At 39.5% G+C, this 19,206-nt stretch overlaps 1 protein-coding gene across 5 annotated transcripts in view; it reads right to left on the bottom strand.

The window, feature by feature from the left end:
• The window catches only part of Sema2a (Semaphorin 2a), a 576,182-nt gene that overhangs the window by 332,762 nt on the left and 224,214 nt on the right, over positions 1 to 19,206 (bottom strand). For 4 of the 5 annotated variants that reach the window (XM_087357602.1, XM_022083582.2, XM_022083583.2 and 1 more), the window contains one exon: positions 13,596 to 13,748. In XM_087357602.1, the coding sequence (XP_087213728.1) occupies positions 13,596 to 13,701 (106 nt within the window). In that variant the 5' untranslated portion in view covers positions 13,702 to 13,748. Of the gene's footprint in view, positions 1 to 13,595; positions 13,749 to 16,988; positions 17,135 to 19,206 lie in introns of those variants that run through there. The other variant, XM_022083584.2, reaches the window with a different exon arrangement.

Genomic DNA, 19,206 nt, shown 5'->3' with positions numbered 1-19,206 from the left:
CGTCGACCAGACTGCACGGCGCAACATCCCAAAAGAAGGACATCTTGAACTAATGTATATGATTTCAAAAAGTTGACAGGGGAACCACGGTTCCGGAGAATTTGACGTAAATACGTCTATACGGAAAGGAAGTTCATATATTGGCTTTATTCTAAATGTTTCCTTCATACATGCTTTACAATTGAGATAAGTTTGATTAAGACATTGCTTAATCAACTTGAATTAGTTACGCTTAAGATGGGTCTGTGGTACCTGAATGTAATGTAATGTAATGAAATGTAAGGTAAGGTAATGTAATGTTTTATAGGTAATAACAATACCGAGTAAACACTTTTTCGTTCTCCTTTTTCGTTCCACTTTTTTGCCCGAATGACCCTTCCTTATAGACGTATTTACGTCAAAAACATTGTACAATAAAAGGGTCAGGCGAATCAAAGTTGTCGCTGGTGCTAAGTAAGCACAATTCATGCAGATCAGCTGGGGAAATATCTGTAAGGATTCATGAGCAAATGAATTAATAAAATGTAGTATGAGCTTCTCTTAGTTGAGGGTATGAGAGAAAAGAGTTACGGATAACTAAAAGTTCTTTAAATACTAAGGGTAAGAGCAAAGAGATATTAATATTAAGAGCCTTGGACAGCAAAAACTTTGTGTTAAGCTTACAGCTCAAATACCTATCTGAACCTGCAAGTGATGCAAGGATACTTTATTCACTGTCATCCCAACTTCGGAAAATACAATCTAGATTTAACGATGTACATCCCATGCTCATAAATAAGGTTCTGGAAACCGTGTCACCGTAAAACAAAAAAGAGGCCTTCGTCATGACCGGAGACAATCCAACTGCATACCAGAAGACTGATTTACGGCGATGTAATGCATAACTTGCTACATGAACTGTAAAACTAACAAGAAACACGTTACATTACATTTTGATTATTTAAGAAACGACTTAACTTCGTTGACATTCGAAAGTAACAGGTTCATGCGATTCAATCACGAGTAGCAACTCGTATCAGCACGTCAAAGTTTTCTTTTTCAGTTTCCGTTTTAAGAAGCACGACTCTAAAATGTGCCCATTTGTAAACTATGGAAGATAAATCAGAAGATCGCGGACTGCCATCTTGCAACATCTAATTAAAGCGGTTCAACGAACAGAAAATCTCGTTCCAGTTTAATTCAATAAAAGCACACAGAAAAATTAAGAAAAGACACCAGTGACTCAGAAGAGGCGGTTCCGACGTGGGGATACAAGTATTCTCGTCACTGCAGAAAGATTTCAATCGCCAGATTTCATGCGAACTTAATGAAAATTTTACAAGATCTGAAAGATGTTTTGAATTAAGCAAATACGTCTGTCCCTTTTATTGCAATATGCTGACGATATGCTTACGTTACAAATACAGACTGTGATCCTTTTGACGAATACTGATTAAACATCCATAATAAATCCTGAGATTCAAGCAAACAGTATCATCAAGTACTAAGGCAGTGTTTTAATTTTTCCACTTTTGCTTTTCATAAATAGGAGGTGTGTCACGACATTGGAATAGATTCATTTCTAACGGTACGTGCTGAGAAGAATATACGGACCCAACAGAGAAGAAACTATAGGAAGCTGGAGAAATTTCGTAATGAAATTTTCATAATTTCTTCACCTAATACGGTTATGGATGTCAAATGAGATAGGATTATGTGAGCGGGGCATGTAAATCGAACGGGAGAGATGAGAAATGCACAAAAAGTTTTAGTCGAAAACCTTTAGTACGCATCATTTTGAAACCTAAAAGCACATGTGGCGATACAATGGATCTGAAAATAAATATGGTGTAAGAATGTGAACTTAATCCATTTGACCCGGCCGGTCTCCTGAACACGGAATTTGCGATGTTGAGGAAGCGAAATTCAGGACGGGGCGGCTGAAGGTTGCCTGAAGAACTGTATTTCAGTGCTAACCGACAAGCATAGTTCGCTAACCACTTACCGTTTGCTTATTTAATAATCTATTTAACAAAATTCAACTCGTAATTTCAATTAATTATACTTCTGCCTGTGAAATTCACATTCGCCTTAATGGAAAATCTTTGATCCTGTTACTTCACATATTGGTTTTAGGTCTTCGCTCTTTCGCCTACAGGCTAGTGTTTGTATTTGATGTCTTTTGTTCGCAGTCCATAAAAAGTGTCACTCCCAAAAAACTTGAGAAATTAATTTCTCCCAGACCCAACATTATCGGAAATTCATCTCTCTTCATGAGGCACGAGACGAATTGACTAATCAATACTCAGGTTGACTCTGCAGTTGGCAAGAAGACTGAAAGAAATGGAAGGGTTCTTTTGGTCTGTGTTAGAATGAACGTTAGCACAGTTAGGTTGTGCTACAAAAAGGGGTAGACTAATCTCTCCCCTCCAACAACCGTTAATCCCCAGAATCCCTTAGCAATCACCACACCATCCGTACGCCATTATCTCAACCCCTATCTGTCCAGTTGGCGTCGGGACGCTTTTAATGAAGGAAAGCTTCTTTCTTTGCCACTACCGACCCCATAACAAACCTGCCTATATAAGGCTACTCAACCGCTGCTCTTCTGTTCTTGTCCAAATATAAGTTTATTTTTCTTTGGCCGAAGATAAATTGTCAAAACTTAATGTTTGGTCTAGGTTCAGAAAAAAATAGACTGAAGTTGCGCTAAACTGTCGAGGATTTCAACCGAAACCTCCACCTGAGCTACAGCAAAGAGATTAAACATGCCTCGGTCCCGGGACTAGCGATGACGTCACTCATCTATAATAAAATGGCTGATCCAAATTGCCTCTGAAAATGTTCTGACAGAATGTATTTGACCCTAACAGGACGTATGTAATATATATCTCCTTCATGTCAGTTCTGGTACCAGATTAAAAACCTGAACTATAAACATTTTAAATAGCAAATATTTGTTGGAATTCAAAATATTCCCCAAAGGGAAGAACACAGATTTATGGTGTTTGAGAATAGAGACTCATGATCATTTGTCGTAAGAGGCAGGAAGGACGTAAGGATAGGACAAGCTGCGTATGAATTTATCATATTTGCACTCTTCATTGCCAAACGCAAAGGAGAGATAAGAAATATATAAAAAAATTATAGACTTAACAGGTTTAACTAATCTTTGGGATTCATAAATAGCCTCAGTAGCTAGACGAGTATTGGTTTCTCTAGAATTACTGGTCCATCATGTGATTCAGGATGAAAATTTACATAAGATATCTGAGTAGCCCTCAGATTTCTCACTCAATTTCGTATTTTCTTTTCTAAGCATGCAGCTTTCTCCACACTAACTCTCCTCAGGGTCTCATTTATTTTTTCCCTGAGTTTTATTCTAGACTTCGACTCGCAGCAATTTTCTCACCCCATTCACCCCTCCAATTTGTTGAGCACCCAACTCGCCCATCTGGACTGAAATAGTTTTTATACATACGAGCAGTTCAAGTAGAAGTACCACAAGAAGGCAATGCAGTGATAAACAGAGAAACACAAGCATAATGGACAGAGAGAAGTGTATCAGTCGCATTACTTATCATTATCATCATCGCTAATGACTGTAATTTACAGTACGACGTTTCATCTAACTTCATGATAATTTATTTACCTTCGGATAAAACGTATCCACAACACATATATACATATATATATATATATAATTTTTTTTTTAAGAATCTGAGGTTCTTGCAGCGGCGAGTATCTTCTGGACGATTATCGCCCTGATGATGGAAGCAGCAAGCACGTCTCAAACGCAAGTAAATTTCTTCCAGGCTACACGGCGCAACAACCCAAAAGGCAGTTGTCCCTATCAATACTGAAATCTAATAAATATCTAACGTTTATCTTAGGATGAACTCGTAAATAACAAAATCTGTTCCAGTCTGAAAGCAGCAATAAATATGTGTTATCACAAATATTTTCCTTCAATTTTGTTTTCTTTAAAATTATTAGTACTTTTCTGTATAACAAATACGGTGCTGATGATGCGTAAGTTACGTCACTGACTTTGCAAAATTATGAGGTGGGCTACTTTGCGTGGAGAAACTGTATAGAACTTCTGAACCATTCGGAAAGACCTGCTTTTAGGATGGAAGTACGAGGCGCGTCCACAAAGTAAGTTTCCCCCTCGTCCCACAGCTAGCAAACCTTATATTGCGCGAAGCAACTGTGCGTACGTGATAGAGCAATGACGTAGCATGGCGCATGCACTAACGGTACTTCCCGCGTTCTCACAGTAGCATCGTTGCAGCTGTTGAAGATGGAGGTTCTTATTCCAGCTCCCGCCGACTGTGTAGTGCGGTCAGTGATAACGCTAGGCCGCACACGGCTCGACGGACAGCAAGTCTCCTGCAGGAGTTCAGCTGGGAGGTGTTTAATCATTCACCCTACAGCCCGGATCTCGCTCCCAGTGATTTCCATCTTTTCCTACACCTCAAGAAATTCCTGTCCGGTCAGCGTCAGCGTTTTGAGAATGACAGAGAGGCGGAGATGGTTGTCACACAGTGGTTCCAATCCCAGGCGGCAGACTTCTACGACACAGGTATTCAAAAGTTGGTCCCACGGTATGACAAATGTCTCAATTCCAGTGGCGAATATGTTGAAAAATAGCTGGACACTTGCTGTATCTGTTGCAATAAATATTTCCATGAAATTGTGTTTTGTTTCTGTAAACGGCCCCAGGGAAACTTACTTTGTGGACGAGCCTCGTACAATGAATTGAAATTACGACAATGTACCCTGCGCATTGCTTATTGAAACGACGCCATGATCTTGGCGTCAGTTTTGAGGAAGTAATAACACGCTAATTTTCTTTTATCGGAGGTCGTACCTCTTTTCATTGAAGTGAATTTTCTCACTCTTCAGATGATTTCGCTAACAAGCAACAGAAGTTTCCTGTATATGATGCAGAAATCTTCTTCAAATTCAATTCAGATAAATTTTTGTCTTTATAACACTCAATTCCAGGAAACGGAAATAACATTTATTTTCAGAGCAGCTTCAGAAACTTGCTTTATTAGATTACATGTAATGCGCTTTTTCAAATTGTTTGATTCAATCTGTATCTGAGTTGTGTAGCGTTGTGTTTGTGCACAAGGTGATGGTAGTCAGGTGAGAGTAACATGATTTAAGCTCGGTAGGAACGACTCAATCAAACTCCAAACGAGGGCTGATAAAGTTTCGTGTAAAAGAGATTTTTGTAACTACGTCTTACCGGCATTCAGTCTAAATAAAGGGTAGACAGTAGTCGTAACTGCATCAGTGTTAACAAACGACAATCTATTACCTTCTAAAAGCAGAGAGCTGCTGTATGCAGAATTATAACTTGATGTAAACGTTCGATGATTTATATTTCTTCCCTAAACACTGTATAACGCGTATCCTTCCCTGAATTGAACTGTTTGCCTCCACTGTTTCTCACTTATTGCTATATTTCTTTCTTTTTTTCTATTTTATACGTTTTCCTCTCTTTATTCCTTCTGAAACTCAGAAACTAAATTTACTAGACAAAAATACAACAACAACAACAAAACAAAAATAGCAATGTAACAAGTAGCTGACACTTCCAGCCCGGATTTCAGACAATAAGTAAAGTTTTCGCTATATGGTATAACGTTACCATAACACGTTATTATCATTGTGTCGTCCTCGTCTTAACCCACTGTTTCGTTACGGTCGCATGCCAACGTTTTCAGGGCATCTCAAAAGATATTCATCCATTTGGCATTGTATTCTTGATAGTCAAACTTTAACGAGACTGGTCGACCGAAATGAGTTAAATGTAACAAGCAATTCTTTGGGTTTATTTATTAATTTATGGTTAATTCAAAGAAGTTGTCAGTAGCTCGGACTATTTTGCGTCGAATGATTACCGATAATGGATTAAAAAGGACACAGTTATGGTCGTAGCGTAATATAAGGTACTAACCCAGTACTTGCTTGGGGGGACTGAGGATAATCTTTGTGTAGATCGTCGATTTCTAAGCTGAGAGCTGAAACCTAGACTACCGAATACGAATCTGCAGCCTAAACTACTCAGCTGCAATGTTCGATAACTCGATGCTAAAAATCTTGATCTAACTGTACTGTAAGTTCACGAACAAAATGGATATGTTCCTTTGTGTTACGTTATTAAGGGAAACTTCGTTAATTAAATATTAATTTTCCATTATGAAAGTGTTCTCACGGCGTAGAGTATCAAAATGGCTGTGTTCTGTGGCGTAGCGCCGTGTACGCTGGTACAAGTACACCGACGTTTCAGATGTTCTTGCTACCTCCGTCTGTGCAACTTATCGCCGTAATGATGGATTTTTTACCACCTTCACAAGATCCACTACCACTGGTCCCTATTCTGTGCCAGATAAATCCACTTCACACGTAGTATCCTATTTATGATCCATTTAATACTTTCCTTCCATCTACGCTTAGGTGTCGTAAGTGTACTCTTTCCTCCAGGTTCTTCATCTAAAATAACCGTATCTGCTTTGTATCTCCAAACACTTTGCTCATCTCATGATTCTTTGTGTGATTATCCTAAAACCACTTGGTGCAGACTAAAATAGAGCGCGTCGTTCCTTACTTAGCTTAAGCAGTTCCTTCGATTTAGGTCGAAATATTCTCTCCAGCACCATGACCTCCAATTCCCTCCATACCCAATCTTCCTTCACCATAATACAACGTGTCACACCCACACTACATGTAACTGATAAAATTATTTAAGAGTCTATAATATTACGTCAAAGTGGTGTGAGTGTATGTTCTTTGTTTACTGATTTCATTGGAGTCCTTCCCGCGCATTGAAACCAATATAAAACATGTCCTTTCTCTCAGTGAGTATCACATAGGAATTAATTACGTTTAAATATAACCCGTTCATGCACACTAATTTAATTATTGTCTTTGTTAAATATTAATGCAGTGCATGCATATCAAATACGCGGGTATAAAATTACTCTGGTAGAGTTTTATACAGTTTTATTAATTGTGTTTCAGGTATTGTTGCAGTACTACGTAAACCGAATCATCACATTCTATTGGCATTAGCGTCGGACGAGATAGATGGTGAGGGTTATAACACAGCCTACTATTACGCGTTAATGAAATTTCAGGTTATCAAGGCGGAATCATCAGTCCTGATGGTGGAGGCAACAAAGACCTCTGAAACGTCGGTAAACTTTCCAGACTACCCAGAAGACAACTGCCTTCACATTATTAGGCTGTTCAGAACGAATAAAACGGCACATTATCAAAATGGCTGGTTTGTATGAGTCTTTAATGTCCAGAGCTCGGCTCGAGTTACTTTTCATTTTAAACAACATCAGCCCCACATATAATTTACGTTCTGCCATAAACATAACTGAAGAGTTCTTATATACGGCTACAATGTTCCTCTGTTGATTTAAACATGTTATATCAACTCTAAAACTCGCATAGCATCAAATGACGAATTATGGATTCTATTAAAATTACTTTTCGTTTCTAATGAACATTTTACATGCGTTTGTAACGCTATTTACTTAAATACGTTGTCGTGCCATTTAACATCGTCATGGTCCTAATCATACACTCAATCTCATCACACATTTCAAAAACGGTCAAATCTTAAAGTCGGCGTATTCATGGGTGTCAACACAGAAGTCTCGCTTCCACAGAGGCAGCCACTGTTCTACAAAGCAAACATAAATGAATTATTTTAAGTTCCAAACCTGTCTCTGCAGGAACCACGAGCCAGCTACTATCTGCTAACCTCCGCGGTCGTAACTCATTGTTTGAGTGGGTAACTGCCTTTCTAGTCTGGTGGCCAAAATGTTGAAGTGTGAGGGAAGCAGCCCAGTCAGTATCTTTCTGCCTTGGCTGTCGGAACATTACATTTAAAATTGAAATTTTTACGGAACCCAAACCATACTTCATGGAGTTTTTTTTACTGAATGTGGAAAAGAAGTAGACGGACAGAAAATGGAATTTCGCTTGTTGGGAGCTTTAATGAATAAAAGAAAATTTGTAATGTTACTTCTGTATACCTGAGTTTTTTCTAGAACTGTCAGGGGCAGAATTATATCTGACCCGTTCCCTTTTAGGGGGTTAATTTTAAATTGAATTATTGCCCTTAGAAAGGTGTGTGTCTATATCCGTTGCTTTTGAAAGAAAAATGCACCTCCACCTTGCTCAAGTTCAAAATATCGAATTTAATTGGATCCGTCGACAGCTGAAAATTTCAAGTCCATAAATTAGATTTATACCGACTCAGCTATACACGAGGTACGTTTTCACTTGTAGGACATTAATTTAATTTCGTTTTCGCTTTCTGACTTGTCTGCAAATTAACTTAGTAGTTAATGCGAAGCTTGCAGATTTTCAGCTGTTGACTAATGAAGGCGTCATACCTTCATTCTTTTGTATCTTCCAATCACTTCTCATAAAGCTATATATTAATATGCGTAAGGGTTGTCTTCCTAAAGGCGCATAGATAAGTCGTGGAAAAGGTCCGTTGAAGTTCAACGGGGAATTACATTTCTCGTATCTTCATCCTTTCCCTCCCACCGTTCCTTCATATTCTTTTACCATCTATTTTAACTTGGAACGACAATGAAAAATATCATCCGTGCTACGCACTACAAACGTTTCTTCAACCACAATGGAAATACGCATTTTTATAAGTAAGATACAACACCATTCCATCTAGCGCCAGTACTGAGAATTGTAAGCACTCTGCGAAAGCAAATAAAGGTCAAACTGGGATTTTAATGCAGACGCCTGAGACTTATGACTTCCTACATTTGTGGCAATGGCTGATTCGTTAACCGCAATTTCTTTGGACAATGTCCGCTGTCTGAGATTTATTAAATATAGCATACGACGATTAATTGCATCAATGGAGATCGAATCAGACGACACCTGAAAACAAAACCCGTATAATAACTATACTGTACTGTACTGTATAACAACTCACTTTCCGACTAACAACCCTCGGGGATTATCGGTCTATTACTTCTGCATTTGTTTGATTTATAGTGATTTTACTTTAGATTGTGGTCCTGTGGCTTGTTCAAGACAGCCTTGAAGATAGAGGCAGCAAATACCTCCGTAATGTGGATATACAACTGAAAGATAACATGACACACCAACCCAAAAGGCCACAAACTAAGGACAGTCTTTTGAACGGCCTATCAACGCCACTTTCTCCTGAAGTACGATCAAATATTTTAATGGTTGAAAAACTGTCTACAGTTCACATCTGCTTTATTACGCAGGCAAGTTGCCGCTGCATCATTTCATTTTCCTTCCCATCGCAATTACTCATAAAGTTTCAATACAGTTTCCAGGCTTCTCTTTGTAATATTGTAATTAATGTTTTACAAATAGAGGATGATTCCAGTACAATACTTAAGTATTCCTGCGGAGATCATTTGGGGCAGAAAATATAAATAATTTTTTAGTTCCGCCACTGTTTTCCAATTGACGACGTTTTTACTGGCTGACGCGAACGATTCGTCATTCTTATGGGATACCTACTCTATTTCAGTCTCTGGTAAAGTTGTAGCCACTAGAATTTGTTCTTCCTTCATCTCTATTTCACGATAAGGAATCTCGTATATACCGAGATCGAATGGAAGCTGGCATGATCGAAGATTTACCTCCGTTCAAAATCGTTCCCAATAATTCTGTTATATTTTTAAACTAAGGTGTTACATAGTTCACATCTGCTTCCACCGAAGAATTATAAAGATAATCGCTGTCCACGTATAAGTGCCTGTAACGATCTTAACTGAAGACATATTTGACTGTTCCAGTATAAAGTTCTGGCATCTCCGAAACGTCGGTATACTTCTACCAGACTACATATCGCAGCAACCCAAAAGACAGTCATCATCATACTCACCGCCCTGAGAACCTGAAATTTCATGTTATTTATAAATATTAACAGTAAACCGCTAACTGGGTGTACGTAGCTCAATGAAGAATAAAAATTGAAGGTGATTAAATGAAAGGAAAGAAAAAGATATGTGTTATGTATGAGTTAGCTGAAAGGAGAAACGGGAGTTATTTCCAATGAATAGGAGCGTTAGTGTAGCACGTGTTGCAGCAAGATTGCTTTTCCAGGAGAAAGCAGGTGAAAGCATCTAAGGGAGAGGAATGAACGAGGATCTGGTTAGGGGGTGAAGAGACTGCGTACCGGACAGGAAGACGATTACGCCTGGTTTCCACTCGAGCCAGAGAAAGTGTTTTCCTTGGCTTCCGGTTCTATTCCCAGTCGATGATCAGAGATGGGGTAACATATCACACACATGGATGGTGCATAAGAGAAAAATATAGTCTTCACACCAGAAGTGACTTGGAGGTTTTACAGTATTTTTTAAACTTGAAATAAGACGTAGGAGGATGAAACTGGAACACTTGCAGTAAAGTCCGTACTTCGTTCTGGCACCTTCTAACCGCCATGCATCTCAACCCCCTCATATAAGAATTACGCATTTTATTTTGTGAACTGGAGCGGAATTCATCCATAACTGGATTAAAATAAGACTAATGTCACCTCCGTGGCAATTTAACGTAAACTGACATTTAAGGTTCTCGCGGCGATAAAAACCTTAATTGTAGTATTGAGGAATAAAATTCATCCCTAAATATGGAAACGATACATACGCCCGAAACGCTGGCAAGGACAAACAAATCTACATGGTTTTATCGTCCACAAGAACATAATTAAAGACCTTATTTTTAGTCGCCTATTATAGTATTAAACCATTAAAGCCTAGTGGTAACTACATGTACCGATACCACTTGCTTTGATTCTCGGTAATTCTGATTTCTTTCCAATATACGAGTGTAGTTACCATTTCATATGGACGTGTTTCGCTTAACGATTACTTTAAAAATACTGTTTTAGGCAGTATGAATTTGCTAGCAACAAAATATAAACATACAATGTTTAAAACTTAAATAATTTATGTTAACTGCGAAAACAACATATAATCCACAGAACTCTGCGATAGTAATTACTGTTCATAACGTATAATGAGAAGCAACACAATTTTTATTCTTCACCCGTTATTATTGTTTAGCAATGAATTCAAGGAATATGCGACGGGAGGGGCACGTAGCACACAAGGAGACTACGAGAAATGCATGCAAAATTTTGGTTGGAAGACACAAAGGGATGAGACCAATTGGGAGACGCAGAAGTGTACGAAATGGTGAACATAGATGCAAAAACAAATATTGTGTGAGCTGGTGGGCTATGTTTATGTGATTCAGGGCAGAGTCAATCAGCATTTTATGAACACCGCGCCACAAACCGAGGGAAACTTCTTGACCAGCTGAGCAACTAATAAGTCTCTCAAGGAGTACTGTGTTCCGTACAGTTACGGAGCTGTTCTGCCCGCCATTTTCCTAAACGAACCGAGAAGAGTTAGATCGACATTCGAAATGCGAAAGAGGATATGTAACCACAACATCCTGCCGTGTCCCTCGGGACTGTATCGGGTTTCGCCGTAGATCATAAAAGTGCGTAGTAGTAAAAGATGGGATTGTATTTGCATGAATTATATATTGTTTTTCATAGGACGAGGGGCTCTTTCATGATACTTTATTCGTTGCCCTAACCTAGCCAACTGTTCCATTTTAAATGCGTCTGCTGAATGTAAAAAATTGTCAAGACAGTCCAAGTCCCTAAAGTACACATGTAAGAGGGGGGGGGGTAGCTAAATAATACAAATTGAGGAACGGTATACGTTTCCTTGAAAGCCTATATTTCTGGCTCATTTCTGATAGGCCTACCATTTAACCATTACACAACTATCCAACCATTTCCATCACCAACCAGCATTTATTTACGTTGTATTATGCCAGACGCTTTTCAGCCCCATGGGGCTATTTCAGTGGCCCTATGTTTGGCTAAACCTTACATGTGTCTCCCCATACTATGTTTCTTTCACACCCAGAACACTAAATGAAGACAGACTATGTTAGTTTGTTTCACATCCCAAACTACTTTTTGGATTTCCGGAGGGAGGGTAGAACCCAAAATTTATTAGTGGAATTTAATTTTAGTTCATGAAATTACAGACCTCATCATTACTCTAAAAACAAAACTGATACAAATAACACAAACAAATTTCGTTAGTGCCTCGTCATAACTCAAAATGTCTCCATAACAAAGAATTCTGTTCATCATATTCAAGGAGATAAATCAGTTTATTCTGAAAAATCACATGAACCCTATATATATCATGTGGACAAAATGCAGATATTGTGAATGTTACGTCATGCATACTCGTGAAGTGAGTGCAAAGATCTAACAGAAACAAACTGTCATAAGACAAAGACAAAATTTTGAGACGAGAATATGAATTCAATTCTTTCGTTCTCATACTAAAGAGATAGAGAAATCGTCATCAGGCCCAGAATCTGCGGCTTATTACTCCCTTCGGAATAGAACTTTTTCGCACGGTGACGTACGCAGGATCAAAAAAGAAAATGATCATAGAATTGCAGCAGAAAGAACGAAACCCTTAAAATCAAGCCATAAAGTATAAAGAGAAATTAATAATGAAAAAACTAAATCTAACGAACAAAAATACTTTATTAAAGAATAATCCAGCTTTGAAATGATTACGAAAGAAGAAAAGCAATCAAGAAACTCCTGGACATTTCAATTCAATCATCCTAGACAATGGAGGTGACCTCACTTCATTTCATTCCGAGTCTCTGTCCCTCTTGGCTGGTAGGATGTGGCAGACAAAAGAACAAGAATATAAAGACGAAAGAGAGAAAGAGCGAGAACTAACAAGACGGCATCTTCACTATTCCTTAAATTCATTTTGCTATTTATTCCTGTGCACTGCCTCCGTCATCATCGCCCTGATGACGGAGGCAGTATGACCTCTGAAACGTTGGTAAACATCGACCAGACTACACAACGCAACAAACCAGAAGACAGAAATCTTCATACTAAGAATCGTCCTGATGACGGAGGCAGTATGACCTCTGAAACGTTGGTTAACATCGACCAGACTACACAGCGCAACAATCCAGAAGACAGAAATCTTCATACTAAGAATCGCCCTGATGAAGGGGGCAGTATGACCTCTGAGACGTTGGTTAACATCGACCAGACTACACAGCGCTACAACACAGAAGACAAAAATCTTCATACTAAGAATCGCCCTGATGACGGAGGCAGTATGACCTCTGAAACGTTGGTAAACATCGACCAGACTACACAGCGCAACAACCCAGAATAACAGAAATCTTCATACTAAGAATCACCCTGATGACGGAGGCAGTATGACCTCTGAAACGTTGGTAAACATCGACCAGACTACAAAGCGCAACAACCCAGAAGACAGAAATCTTCAATTGTTTGTTACTACAGATATGACTTCTTTTACTCAGTTGACATTCTTGCGCGCGTTCCTTGCATTCGAGCCACGTACACGCTGTAGCGCATTTACTTCCTTTCTTGGAAAAGATAACATAACAGCAAGTATATTTAAGTTGAATCTGCCTTCACCAGGTGATTGGTACACTAAGTCTACAATCAGATGAAAATATCAACAAAGAGGAAATCCTACCTTGATCCAGTTCCTCCACTGCCCCGGCGATACGCAGTTCTGCCAACACTGCGGGAAGCAATACCAGCAACAAGCCAGACACCCCTCTCCGACATGCGGCCGCCATGATAGCACGATGCGATGGCGGCTTAAGCTCTCAGACGATCACACACCCTGCAACAACCACAAACATCAAGCTGAGAGGCTTGGACACAGAAAAATGTCAAATGCGTATACCCTGGTCGCTCTATTACTGATCACTGACTGCTCATTTTACGTAAGCATCATTTTCCTCAGTCTTTTCTAAATTTATGGGCAAAAGTGCATAAAATGAACGCGAACTGAGGAGGCAGAACGTCTCTGTACGTCCTTCTCGTCTCATACTTCATTTCACAAACAAACGGTCGGACTTCGATTAAATTTGGCATTTGTGGTCTACACTAAAAGTTGTAGGGCGAATTTCATTTTAGTTTGTATAAATCATATACACTATACTCCAACAAGCTTAAAACACGCGTAAAGTCATGCACATTTCAGAAACAGTTCATCTTGCACTGTACGTTCTTGTAAGTTATCCTTATGGATTGTTAATGCCATGTGGACTTGTGGGTAGATACCATCGTTTTGGAGGAACATACTTCCTGCGTCTTCTGGAATAAAACAAATAGCTAGGAGAATAAATCTCTCACACAAGAATCTCCCTTGAATCACCCGGAATTGAACTCGGGTCTCCGCGCTGAAAAATCAGCGTCTAACCACTGGGCAGTTTCTGAACTACTGATTATATAATTAAAAATATGCAGTCAAGAATAATCCGGGTTAAAAGACAGATATCACACCCAAAAACACGTTCATCATATCCACGACGTAACTGGGACCTGAAGGTTTAATCCCTCGTGCATACTTATCTACACCCCCTCCCCTTTCACTTCACTATTCCACCCTCGGATGCACCGCCATCTTCCATCACGCTCACGGGCAATTCAACCCGCACATGATCTTCGTGGTACCGATCGTTTGAATGCCAGGAACATTCGCCGATCAGCTCTCCGTCCCACTCATCGGCGGCTCATCTCTGGTTCACTAACATCTCATCCCAGCAAACCTAAGTTTCAAAGGATTACAGAGGTAATGTGGAGAGATTGAAAGTGAGTCTGTACATTGGGGTGAACTGCGGCTATGAAGTTTCTCAAAGGGAAGGTTAGCTATTCATACATCAAACCCTAAAACCGAAGCCGAGTTAAACGAACACCAGCTGACCACCCTGACAGTGGCGGATCTCTTCATAAACACAATTAGCAAGCAGCGCAGATTAAAATCATTGTGATGTGGACGTATTTGAAGATTTCGAACGATTATTGCATGTGGCAATTTCCATTATTTGAATATGGTCTTTTGTCACCACTTTCCTCCTTTCATTCCCTTCTCTCGTTCTTCGTTTTTTTAATTTACCTGTCCACTTATCCATCCTGGCGTTTAGATGTGTTCTCAGCAAAAAAAAGCGTAATCGGCTTATAACCCGTGCAAGAACCAGGACTATGTAATATTTCGTAACATGTCACTCTTTCTTTTACGGCGAGGTGTTATAAGAACTCCGCACAGGAAAATCACGAAGACCTTGTCGGGCCAACCTGTCCCTGAGGTAGAGGCTTGAACTGGGGACCAGCAAAACACGAAGCAAGAGTGCAAACCACTCGCCCGTAATGACAGGTATGTAGACTCACGACTGACAGGAATAATATTAGAAATTACTGAACATTTGTTCTTCTTCTTGGCATTACAGCTTTATTCTATCCTTGGTGGCTTCTTGTCTTGATGGTGAAGGCAGCAAGCACATCTGAAACGTCGGTAAACTTCTACCAGATTACACGGCGCTTGAACCCAGGAGACAGCCAATCTTCAAAATTAATTATCTTATCTTTTCATTATTGTTCACTCTTTCTTTATAACTTCCTGACTTCCTTCTAGGCAATGAAAGAAAATTGGAAGGAAGACACAAAGAAGTGTGAAGACACCACGTGATAGAACTTCTTGTAAGGGAACAGGCAGACTGGTGAAAAATCTCCAAATCTATAAAGTGGTAGCAGTCGAATCTAATCTCGACTTAGTTACCACTTATACTGACTAAAGTGTTTCGAGATGTTTTATAATTTTCCCCAGTCTCTTAAGGAAAGAGTCGGGGTCAGGGCATGGTCACCAACCGTCCAAACCCTTATCAAAACATAACTCATTAGAAGATATATAATCTCTATAGTTGATACAGCGTCGTTAAGTAACCTGGTGTGAATTCATGGATGGGGATGAGACAGTTATCGCAAGATGTCGACCGCTACGCGACATCGCGAACCAAGACTGATGAGGCTATCGGAGTCAGCCGATTCATTGTGCTTCGTGAAAATAACATCCGCCACTGACCTTCCACGGTCTGACTCAACATACACAGGCCCATACCATCACGAAGACAAGAGTAATTGTTTCACATGGAACGCTGGGACGTAAAGTGTCAATACCAAACCTCAAACACACAAGTACGATATATTCTGAATCTTGCTTTGTTACGAAGTCGGAATCAGAGGGCACCAACTAGTCCATCTACCAGGAGGTGAATAGGTCAAATTACGGTCCTGTAGTCAGATTAACAAAACCTCGAAAGACAGATGGGACTAGAAAGGAAATGTTTACGCATAAAACAAAATCACTCGCACAGGCTTATAATCATGTGTAAATAAGATCACTAAATTATTCAGCAAACACGGATGATTTAACTTCATATATAATTTCCGTGTTATTTCGTTTTAACGTTCATTTTCCCCCCGGCAACATTATCATAATCAAAAACATAGGCCACTTCTGTATCTAATTAAACCCGGCTATTTTAATGTTGTTAATTTTAACTGAAATAATGTTGGGACAAAATAATGAGAATAAGATACGCGTATGGATCATTATCGCAAACTTACAACAGAATACAGCTGCATTAGGCAACCTGCAGAACCAGGACGACGCAAGATATCGGTATACATGCAGATTGTTCACAAGAAATAATGAAACGGCGTAAAAGGAATTATAGCGCGCGCGAGCTAGCTCTCTCTCACACACACACACACACAAATATTCAACTGTGATGCTTGCGATTTTCAACCCTTCCTGAAGGATTTTGTCCCAAAAGTCGCTCGGTCCATTTATCGCGTTTTATAGCTTCGTGCGGTTGTATCTTAATTTACAGCATTTTGCTTTTGAAAGCCACTTTCTCAACAACAACAAATTGTTAATGCGCCTTAGATTTAAATTATTGCTCTTAATTAGCAGCACCCCGGACTTTCAACCCATTTCCGTAACTCTTACAAGTTTCAACACTTACATCACAACAAACATCGAAAATTTAGAAAAATAGATTAAAGTCAAAACATTTACCACAAATCCCAAGTCTTCTTTGTGTTCTGCTTCCGCATTCACAACACAGGACAACCTACCGGGAACTGGCTACAGGACTTGTTCGTCTCCTAGCTCACCCACAACTGAAAACAGGACTTCGACGTCCCTTTTAGCAGAACACCCCTAACAAGGTTACACTCCACCTTTCCACCCTCCCCCGTGGAAATTCTTACCAAGCCAGTAGTGGGCAGAAACCAAGTTAGTAGGACCATATATATATATAACAAGCAAGGTAGCGTCGTTAAATGACTGACAATACAAATAGGGGAGGCCCCTAGTGAACCAGACTTCGGCGTACTGCAGTGACAACCACCAATGTTCAGAGTTTCCTCTACAGATGAACAGTAACTTACCTGTGCCCTACAGAATACCAGCCAAACCAGTACAACGTGTACAGTCAGCACAGAAAGCCATGATCAAGGACGGACAACAGCACTAAACAAAAATGTACTCGCTGTTCTTTATACGTATGAAAATTGGTCTCTCACATTAAACAAACGGGGGAATAAGAAAACATTAGAGTGTTTATATAAAGAAGAGAGAGATGTTCGAGGCAAGCAGGCATACACGAATCACACAATAAACATACACAAAGTTTTGGTCGGAAAACCTGCAACGAAAAAAACACTTTGGAAGACCATGGCGAAGATGGAAGGATAATTTAAAACGGATTTGTAACAAATCTGATGGAAAAATGTAAACTGAATTCATCTAGCACAGGACAGCGACCAGAGGCAGAATCTTGTGAACTCGGTAATAAACCTTTGGGCTCAACAAAAGGTCGGCAATGTCTTGACTAGTTAAGCGACTATTAGCTTTATAACATTTTAAACTTTTAAGGCGATTGAATGATATGAAGCTTTTTATTGAAATCACCCTGTGAGAATTGCTGATCGTCAAACGATTCATTGCGACTACTAGCTTCTCAAGAATAACCCTGCTCCATGAAACAATAAGGACACAATGAAGACAATAGTATTGTAGGTATGAAGACAAGACAGCCTTTCACATTTAACTGCCGGTGGGGTACAACTGCTTTATCGGAATTAGAAAACTAAAAATTAGCCTACTTAACAGGCCTACATATACGACGAAAATTTATCTACTTTTCACCTTCGTTCACATGCCCATCTTACGCAAAATACTTATTTCTTATACTATAACTTAATCTTATAAAAAACAGGCATCTCTCGTCTTAAAGTCCTGTGTGTATTATCTTTAAGCAGTTAACACTCCTTTATCGGCTTAGCAATTTCACCCTTTCCTAGAATCTGAAGAAACAACATTGACGCGAGTTCATAAAAAAATACAACTGGACCCTGTCATGAGCCAGATAAGTCCAATTAACATCTTCACTACTGACAAGCAGCGGCCCTCCAGTTTTTGGGGTGATAGGTGGAGACAAAATTCCATATTAAAAATTCAGAAAAACAATTCGATTATACAAGGATCAAAATTCCCTTCTGTCATTAAAACGTTTAGAAAAATGTACATGTTCCGGGGGACTATTTATATAGCTCACGTGAATCCGGCTCTGAGGAAAATTTACTTTGCTATCCTACTTCATCCTGTCTGCTGAATTATGGAAGACTCTGGTCTTATTCTAACCACTTATTAATATTCAAATCTTTAGTGTAATTTTTATCACGTGAGTCAAGTCTGTGTGTTTCTTCTTCACTATCGGACTTCACGAAGCACAAAGAATGGACTAGAAACTGGCTACAAAAATTGCGAACCTCCCCCCCCCCCCCCCCCCCCAATTACAGGAAGATGGAAGGTCGGAAAGCTAGGTAGGGGAGAGGGGAACAAAAAATATACCAACATCACGTCAAGTCTACAAAATGGAAAAATATGATGATAATGTTAAACCATATATAGTAAAAGTCAGCCAGTAGATCTGGCAGGAGTCAAAATTACTCCCCGGAAAGACGAAACAGTGGGGAGACTGGTACAGGCAGCTACAAGACTAATCCGTGTCCACTACGTCTTTCTTTGAAGCCTAGTATACAAGTTCAACAACCTGAGTCCTAACACCGAACTTCATCCTGTCTCTAATGCATTTCCTCCATTTTTCGAATCACAAAACCTGAGCGAACAGATGTGCATTTTTCACCACGTACACGAAGAAATTTGTTTTAGGGCAGTTTACGAAAGTTTTGTTCAGTACGATCGCAGTTACCGTCCACATCTGGAGCCC

The sequence above is a fragment of the Zootermopsis nevadensis genome, unplaced genomic scaffold (genome assembly GCF_977971745.1).
Source record: "Zootermopsis nevadensis isolate Lab colony 2312 unplaced genomic scaffold, Znev_1.0 Znev_ptg000028l, whole genome shotgun sequence".
In the NCBI taxonomy this organism is placed as follows: domain Eukaryota; kingdom Metazoa; phylum Arthropoda; class Insecta; order Blattodea; family Termopsidae; genus Zootermopsis; species Zootermopsis nevadensis.
The sequence above is the reverse complement of the archived record's forward strand: the minus strand, read 5'-3'. Positions and strand labels throughout refer to the sequence as shown.